General features: G+C 40.2%; 1 protein-coding gene and 1 non-coding gene across 2 annotated transcripts; one reads left to right on the top strand and one right to left on the bottom strand.

Annotated features, from left to right (window-relative positions):
- Positions 1–217: 217 nt before the first annotated feature.
- RPS29 (ribosomal protein S29) lies at positions 218–2023 on the bottom strand. The gene is made up of 3 exons (XM_028507097.2): positions 1863–2023; positions 1532–1631; positions 218–318 (listed from the first exon to the last, which is right to left on the bottom strand). Exons 1-3 carry the CDS (start codon positions 1922–1924, stop codon positions 310–312), a joined length of 171 nt encoding a protein of 56 aa, XP_028362898.1. The 5' UTR covers positions 1925–2023; the 3' UTR covers positions 218–309.
- A 7012-nt stretch (positions 2024–9035) lies between these two features.
- LOC114493479 lies at positions 9036–9227 on the top strand. Its single transcript, XR_003684149.1, has one exon. It is a non-coding gene; the product is annotated as a U2 spliceosomal RNA (small nuclear RNA).
- The last annotated feature ends 357 nt before the right edge of the window (positions 9228–9584 follow it).

Genomic DNA, 9584 nt, shown 5'->3' with positions numbered 1-9584 from the left:
TACTGGATGTTCCTAAATATAGCAAGCATTTTACATAGCATATGTGTTTTTAAGCATAAAAACAAAACTGACATTTACCTGAGTGAAAGATGAATACTTTATATAACCAGGGGAAAAATAAGCCACAAATTTCAAAGATGAATCCACTAAGAATAGTAATTTTTAAAAAGGAGAGTTCTATTATTATGTGACTATTCCATTCACACTAAAACACTCATAATTAAATTTTTAGATTTTATTTTATGTACAAAGAGCTAGCCATTCTGCAATAAAGTAGATGTCTTGAATGACCCATGCAAAGAAGTTCGCTTAGTCCAACTGAAAAAAAAAGAAGAAATGAATTAATTCAAATGCTTTAAATACACATTTCAAAAATATATCCATTTTACTCACAAAAACTGGTTTATGAGAATGAGCTTTAAACTGGAAATGTAACCCGCCCAAACTAGCTATTAAGATATAAATAGTTTAAAATATTTACTGAATGACCACTACAAACTGTTCCACAAACCTTAACAATTATTCTTTTGACTTAATTCTAGTATTGACATTGTCACTTCTTCCCTCAAAGAAATTTCCCACCAGAGAAAACACTACTTTGTAGAATGATCTTTACAAAAAGCTCAAGATGGTAATTACACAGCCAGTATTTTGGTAATCAGTGTGTGCCAGGCACTACACTAAGAGCTGTTCATCTTAGCCTCTGAGAAACTGAAGGCACAAAGCTAGGGAATGGGCCTGAGTTCATTATCTCATCTGTGATACCCTATTTCCCACTGAGTTATTTGAACTTCCATATTAATACCAAGAATATACTTAAGTATTTAGCCAAGAATAAAAGCCAAAGCATAAGATACTTTGTCTCTGCCACAGAGCTCTCACATTAACAATTTACATTTACATCAACAGTCATCTATTTTTAACAAGTAGGTTCTACGCAATATTCTAAAGAAATTATGAATCAAGCCAGTGATTGCAACTCAAAGAGCCAGTAAGGAATTAGTTTTCATCTAAAAAAATAAAACCAGCTCCTAGTAACTATTAGGAATTAAGAAAGCTTCGTTTATACGTTAACAATTTTTCGTAACACCCTATCTTTCCTCTTCCACAGGTAGAAACTGAGCTTTAAGTGAATTGACCTTTGCCTGAATCTTCACAAGGTCTATCTGGCCCCAAACCTCAAGCTCATTCCAGTATATGACACTATCCAGGATTTCAGGGCAGTGGTCAACACACACATATACTATGTTTAAGCACGATTAAAGGTATCTACAATTCCACTGTAGTGGTTCTAAAAAGTGAATTTCATCCATTGTAATACACGGCACCTTGAACTGGCAGAGCTGGGCAAAAAGGGGTTGGAACCGTCACCCTCCCTTTTCTATTGACGTGACTGCCAAAACTCTTAAGTGTCACCCGCTACCCTGCTAGCTAAAACAGGAAAACGGCGCTAGTCCTGCTCACACTAAAGAGCGACCCGCACTTTCGCCGCCCACAGAAACAGAAGAGCACGGCGTCTGTGAACACGTACCTTAATGAAGCCTATATCCTTCGCGTACTGACGGAAACACTGGCGGCACATATTAAGGCCGTACTTCCGGATCAGGCCATGCCGGTTTGAACAGACGCGGCTACAAGAAAAGAGATGGCATTACGACAGATCGCACAGATGAAAGGATTCCGCATTCGGGGAGCCACTATCCGCACCGTGGCCTTCACGGACCCATCACAGATCTGTAATGGCGGCACTCCCGGCTCTGAGTCGGTCTCCCCCCATATGCCGCCTGCGAGGTCCTCTACATTAGATTTCAAGCAACGTCCCACCCCGGAGAAACCCTTCCCTAACACATTCTCTTTCTCACCAAGAACGAGAACCCTGGCCGAATTTTCTCGGATGGCTCCAGTACAGCTGCTGGTGACCCATGTTGCTCTCTCTGCTGCGACGAGGCAAAAGGAAAGAACTAGCGCACGCATGCGTTCTTGAAATTTTGGGCACAGTTTACCCACAATGCAGTGCTGACAAACGACGCCTGCGCGATGGGGCTACGTGTTTCCAGGGAGTGAATGCAGATCTTAGGAAGTGTTCTAGGCCGGCACAGCTAATGACGTCACGAAAGCTAAGCCTCTAATGCATTCTCGCGCCCCCGCCCATCGCCGGGCGCGGTGGCGCGCGCCTGTAGTCCCAGCTACCCGGGAGGCTGAGGCAGGAGGATCGCTTGAGCCCAGGAGTTCTGGGCTGCAGTGCGCTATGCCGATCGGGTGTCCGCACTAAGTTCGGCATCAATATGGTGACCTCCCGGGAGCGGGGGGCCACCAGGTTGCCTAAGGAGGGGTGAACCGGCCCAGGTCGGAAACGGAGCAGGTCAAAACTCCCGTGCTGATCAGTAGTGGGATCGCGCCTGTGAATAGCCACTGCACTTCAGCCTGGGCAACATAGCGAGACCCGGTCTCTTTTGAACCCTGAACGAACAATCTTTAACCCTAAAGATATTACTTCCTTTGCGTCGCCCTAACCTTTAATACCTTTCAATTAAAATTATATTTGCAAGAAGGAAGCCTTTGCCTTAACTCAACACTGACACCTACTGGGACAAATTTACAAAATAACTTAAAATCAGCTGTAATGACAGGACTCGACGGTAGGAGTTTCCATTTTGTTACCCAATATACTCACTCTTCCTAGAAACACAACTAAGCTATGCCAGAAAACTGATGCGAAACTTACCTTGTTTGGTATTTAAATAGAGCAGATTAAGTTTAAACTGAGAAACAAGTTAACATGCAATATACGTGGTTTTGACCAGATGATTTGGTGACAAAACAACTAGTGAAAAACAAGTGCCATCTGATAATCTGTTAAAAAATGTCTATATCCACGTGGTCACTTCTAATGTCTAGATAAAGCTGTAAATGGCTCTGAAGTCAAAGCTTTAACTAGATCTATAAAATGTACCACATTGTGTAATAATCTAGAACTGAAATACAACACTTAAAGGTTGTATTTCTTTAGGATTCTGGTGGGATGCCCTTCCCAATCATTAAATTGGGCACTTTATAACACAGTAAAGAAGGAGGGAAACCAGAGATTTAAAAACCTGCTATGAGTTGATATGACTTGATGCCTGCTCTTAAAGCTTTCAAATGTGATGAAAACAGGAGTGTCTCAAAGTCCTTAGTTCCATTTTCAACTTTTATGACTCAATGACAGCTAAGTAAGCAGAGCATTCTGTATTCACTAATGCATGTGCTCATGGAGCACAAGAGGAGCAAAGAAGAGAAAAGATAACCCTAGCTTGGTACATTTAATGGGCCTCTGAGGTAAACCTTGAAGAGTGGGACTTCTACAGGCAGCACTTGAAGGAAATACCTACTGAGATGAAGTGTGAGCCGAAGAATGGAGTTGGAAAATGAGGCAGGGTAGTTAAGAAGCTACAGAAATTTCTTGACAAATATAATAATGGAAACTGAGACAATAATTAAACAAGGCCAAACAATTTGAGCAATTTGCAGCCAGCTAATGAATCACAAGGTTTTATCTTCCCTAACCTAGGACACCTAGGAGCAAATGGTTTACACACTCCAGATTGTCCTGAGGCAGACTGGCCTCAGTCCCAGTGTCTCTTTAATAATGTTCTTTAAAAATGTAACTATCGAGAAAATAATCCTGATCCTTCTAAACACACGTTTGGATGAATTAACATATTGAAGGACGCACCTGAAAAGCTAATGAATATTCTGTTAAGGCCCTCACCTGATACCTCCCTTAGGATTCTGGCTGATCAAAGAAAGATAAAAATCCTCAAGACAAAGGATCCACAGTGTTCTCTCAGTACAGCACATCTGCACCTTGTATCTCTTTTTCCTAAATTCTAAAGGACCCCATGAGATTTGCAACCAGAGGAGCAGCAGAAAGCAACAGCTTCTCCCATCCTTACCCCCTGAACCTATCTCTGAGGCCCCATTTTTCACTGAATTGCTCTCTCCTGTTGCTTCTTCTACCTTAAATTCTTCTATTGTTTCACTGTCCCCAGCTTTAATAAACATACTCTCAAAATCACTTGGAATTGTGTTGTGAAGTCTTTCCTACACAAAGCCAAAAACTCAGACAGTACCACTGGACCCAAGGCAGACTAGGTCCAGGCCCAGACCTCATTCAGTAACAGAAAAGACTTGGGGAAAGTGAAAAAGTTTGTATACTAGAGTGGAGGATCAACAACAACAACAACAACAACAACAAGCTATTGATAGATAAGATTTAAAAGGTGTTTTATTTTAAAGCCTGACTGAAGTGTCCAGTGTGAAGCTTCTATAATTTTCCTGGAATTTATCAGTCATTGATGTAAAGTTAGCAAAGTCAATGAGCTTCCCAAAACCCAGTCTAACATTTGCCCACCTATATACCCTTTTAGGCCTTACCTAGTTGGCCTCAATAAAAAAGTACAATAGTTCTAAGATCAATTCCATTAATATTTTCAACACTCACATGTGATCATTTGGGACCATAGATGTGAACTCATTTAAAAGAGCGGAAAAAAAAAGGATGCACAGGAAGTAATTAGTTACACCTGAACAACCTGTTCACCTATCTTAATATTCAAGAAGCTTTTAAAGTTTTTCTGGTCTTGAAAGTTGTTCTGCAAAAACACTCCCATTTTCATCTTCAGATTCTTTTCACAAACATTTGAATTTTACATGTAAAATATCATAGTACAAAAGATTGCATCTTTCTTGAATTAGCTTCAATTTCAGAACCTTTAGGAATAGAATCATACTTTTTTCTAAAGTTTTAAAATCTATTTGCAGATTTCCAGTCAAGACTGAGGCATAGGTAAACACATTTTGCCTCTTTGCACACTACAGAAAAATTAAAACTAGACCACAAAACAAATATCACCAAGCACCAACATCAACTGAGCTGCATAGAAGTCTGATAACCAAGGATTTAAAGAAGCCACATTCACCCAGATAGGTAGAAGGGGCAGAGATGTGGATATGGGCTGAGGGGCACAGAGGCATGCAGTAGCATGGAGAGGTGGCAGAATGGGCAGTCCCACATTCACATGTGGTGAATAAAATCAGGAGGAATACCTCAGGAGCAAGGGATCCCAGCCCCAGACCACAAAGCCCAGACTTCCAGCTCCAGGAAGATAAGTCCCCATAACTTCTGGCTGTAAAAACCAATAGGGGTTGGGGCAGGAAAAAAAAAGCCAGATCCACAGGAGACTCCTCTTAAAGAGCTCACACAGACTTAGGACTTACTCAGACTCACCCCCTCTGGGATTCAACACCTAGGCAACAGCTGGATGGGCACAAGTAGCATACCCAAAGAAAGTGAAGCAACAGAAAACAGGGCAAGTACTGGGAAGAAGCTTCCTCCCAAGCAAACCTCCAAAAGCCAGGCAGAGGCATTGCCCCTGTCTGAGCCCTCCCTCCACACAGAGCCACAAAGTAGCAAAAAGGCCTTTTCTACAAAAGGCCTGGCTACAAAGACAGAGAGTCAAAGCAGCTCTACCTAATACACAGAAACAAACAGAGGGAGACTGCAAAATAGAACAAATGGGAAATATGGCCCAAATGAAAGAACACAACAAAACTCCAGAGGAAGACCCAAACAAAACAGATAACCAACCTATCAGATGCAGAGTTCAAAACACTAGTTATCAGGATGCTCAAAGAACTCATTGAATACAGCAACAGCATAAAAAAAGACCTGGGCAGAAATGAAGGTTACATTAAGTGAAATAAAGAAAAATCTGCAGGGGATCAACAGTGAAGGGGATGAAGCCAACATTCAAAAAAGGATTTGGAAAATAAGGAAAAAAGAAGCATTCAATCAGAGCAGCAAGAAGAAAAAAGAATTAAAAAAGAAAAAAGAAAAAAACCAAGATAGACTAAGGAGCCTCTGGGACATCTCCAAATGTACCAACATCCAAATCATAAGGTGCCACAAGGAGAAGAGAAAGGACAAGAAATTGAACACTTATCTGAAAAATAATGAAAGAAAACTTCCCTAATTTGGTGAAGGAAATAGACATACAAGTTCAGGGAGCACAGAGAGTCCCAAACAAGTTGGACCCAAAGAGGACCACACCAACACATCATAATTAAAATGACAATCTTAGAAGCAGCAAGAGAAAAGAGACAGTTACCTACAAAGGAGTTCCCATAAGGCTGTCTGCTGATTTCTCAAAAGAAACTCTGCAGGTAAGAAGGGACTGGCAAGAAGTATTCAAAGTGATGAAAAGCAAGGACCTACAACCTAGATTACCCTATCCAGCAAAGCTATCATTTAGAATGGAAGGGCAGATAAAGTGCTTCCCAGACAAGGTAAAACTAAAGGAGTTCATCATCACCAAGCCGCTATTGTATGAAATGTTGAAGGGACTTATTTAAGAAAAAGAAGAACAAAACTATGAACATTAAGATGGCAACAAATTTACAGCTATCAACAACTGAATCTGAAAAAAAACAAACTAAGCAAACAACCAGAACAGGAACAGAATCATAGACATGGAGATCACTTGGAGGGTTATCAGCTGGGAGGGGGAAGGGAGAGAATGGGGGGAAAGGTAGAGGGATTAAGAAGCATAAATTGATAGTTACAAAATAGACAAGGGGGTGTGAGGAACAGTATAGGAAATGGAAAAGCCAAAGAACTGATATGCACGACCCATGGACATGAACTAACAGTGGGGGATGGGAATTGCTGGAGGAAATATGGTACTGGGTGGAGAGGGGCAAAGGGGGATAAATTGGGACAACTGTAATTGTATAATCAATAAAATATATTTTTTATAAATCTATTTTGCCATAAACAAGGTCTAAAATATATATTTTGCATGTTTGGCTATTACAATAATATGAACACTTCAGCTTCATCAGTCAATTTTTCCAGCTGGGCAGAATTAATGATTTAATCAAACATTTTTTAAAGTACACTGTTTAATATTCTGTATACCTATACATTTTAGCAAACATTGATATTTTAATTAACTGTATACTCTAAAGTAAAACATACATACATACATACAAAATTTTTTTCATTGTATAATTGTAATTTTTAAATATATTTTATTGATTATGCTATTACAGTTGTCCCATTTCCCCCCTTTATTCTCTCCATCCTGCAAACCCCCTGCCACCCACATTCCCCGCCTTTAGTTCATGTCCATGGGTCTTATATATAAGTTCTGTGGCTTCTACCTTTCCGATACTATTGTTAACCTCCCCCTGTCTATTTTCTACCTACCATCTATGCTACTTATTCTCTGTAACTTTTTCCCCTCTCTCTCCATCCCAGTCCCCTATTCATAACCCTCCATGTGATCTCCATTTCTGTGATTCTGTTCCTTTTCTAGTTTTTTTCCTTTGTTTTTGTTTTTGTTATTTTTAGGTTCAGTTGTTGATAGCTGTGAGTTTGTTGTGGCTTTACTGTTCATAGTTTGGATCTTATTTTTCATAGATAAGTTCCTTTAACATTTCATATTAAGGGCTTGGTGATGATGAACTCCCTGAACTTGGCCTTATCTGGGAAGCACTTTATCTGCCCTTCCATTCTAAATGATAGCTTTGCTGGATGGAGCAATCTTGGATGTAGGTCCTTGCCTTTCATGACTTGGAATACTTCTTTCCAGCCCCTTCTTGCCTGAAAGATTTCTTTTGAGAAATCAGTTGATAATCTAATGGGAACTCCATTGTAGGTAACTCTCTCCTTTTCTCTTGCTGCTTCTAAGATTCTCTCCTTATTTTTAATCTTGGCTATGCAACTATGATGTGCTTTGATGTGGACTTCCTTGGGTCCAACTTCTTTGGGACTCTCTGAGCTTCCTGGACTTCCTGGAAGTCTATTTCCTTTGCCAGATTGGGGAAGTTCTCCTTTATTATTTGTTCAAATAAGTTTTCAATTTCTGGCTCTGCCTCTTCTCCTTCTGGCACCCCTATGATTCGGATGTTGGAACATTTAAAGATGTCCTGCAGGTTCCTAAGTCTCTCTTCATTTTTTTGAATTAGTATGTCTTTATTCTGTTCTGGTTGAATGTTTCTTCCTTTTGTTCGAAGCCATTGATTTGAGTCCTCATTTCCTTCCCATCACTGTTGACTCCCTGAACATTTTCTTTTATTTCTCTTTTCATAGCCTTCAATTTTTCATCTAATTTGTGACCATATTCAATCAATTCTGAGCTTCCTGATTACCAGAGTCTTAAACTGTGCATCTGATAGATTAACTATTTCCTTGTCACTTAGTTGTATTTTTCCCCTGGAGCTTTGATCTGTTCTTTCATTTGGACCTTTTTTTTTTGTTTTTGTCTTGACATGCCTGTTATGTAGTAAGGGGTGGAGCCTTAGGTGTTCTCCAGGGTGTGGCAACTCAGGTTGCTGATGCTGTGTGTGGATGAGGGGTCCAACAGGGAACAATGCTGCTTATTCAGCTCTCTGCCAGCTTTCAGTCACTTCCCTGCTACCCACAATCAAATTGTGCCCTTCTGGTGCTGATTTCAAGGTGGGTGTGTTTATGGACATTCCTGGACCTTGTGGGTCTCTCCAATGAACTGTCCTGTGGGGCTGGGAGTTTCTCCTGCTGCCTCAACCCCCACAGGTTTTTTCAATCAGAGATTTTAAGGCTTCATTTCCCCACACTGGACCCCTGGGTTGCGTGGTCGGTCTCACTCCCCAGCTGTTCCTTCCAGTTTATCTGCAATTGAATGTGGGACCACTCAGTCCATAAGCTACCGCCTTGCTGGAAGTCCTCTCCACCCCAGCTGCCCATCTTCGCCCCCTTTGCTGGTCTGGATGAATATTTCTTCTTTAATTCCTCGGTTATCGGACTTCCATACAGTTCGATTTTCTGGCAGTTCTGGTTGTTTTTTGCTTTTAAATTTGTTGTCCTTCTTTTGGTTAAGGAGTGTGAGGAGGCACAGTGTGTCTACCTATGCCTCCATCTTGGCCAGAAGTCCCAAAAATATATTTTTATACTCAATCTTAGCCAAAAGCTTGAGAAGTGATTCACAAAAATATATTTTTAGAAGTAAGTCTACATCACTTCTGGGCCTTTTGGCTAAGATCAAGTGTAGTATCTGTTCTTATCAATTTAATATCTGATACATCCCTATATCGAAAAACAATATATTAAATGGATTTTTGAAGCAGGGAGATGGAATAGAAGCTTGCTCCAGGCACTCTGCAAACTGATCTGGTATTGCACTACTTCTGGGAATGGTGCACAAAATAAAAGGAAAAAGAGTAAATCTCCAAACTGCTGTTTTCTTCAGTCTCTTGTCCAGAATAACATGTTAGTTTTCATGGGAGGGAGCTTGAAAAATATGTCTTTCTATGGGGGGAAGGGGGGAGGGTTGGGTGGGTGGGCTGGAATGGGAGTAGGGGGGAGAAAACTGTACTTGAACAATGATTAAAATAAAAAAAATAAAATAAATAAAATAAAGAAAAAAAAACCAGATGAATAAAAAAAAATGTCTTTCTTTATGCACTTACACACATATGTGTACATAATTATATATTTTCACATCTCTTTTCATTGATATAAACAGGTACCTACTATATTCAATATGTTAAAAATATATATATAG

The sequence above is a fragment of the Phyllostomus discolor genome, chromosome 1 (genome assembly GCF_004126475.2).
Source record: "Phyllostomus discolor isolate MPI-MPIP mPhyDis1 chromosome 1, mPhyDis1.pri.v3, whole genome shotgun sequence".
Taxonomy (NCBI): domain Eukaryota; kingdom Metazoa; phylum Chordata; class Mammalia; order Chiroptera; family Phyllostomidae; genus Phyllostomus; species Phyllostomus discolor.
The sequence above is the reverse complement of the archived record's forward strand: the minus strand, read 5'-3'. Positions and strand labels throughout refer to the sequence as shown.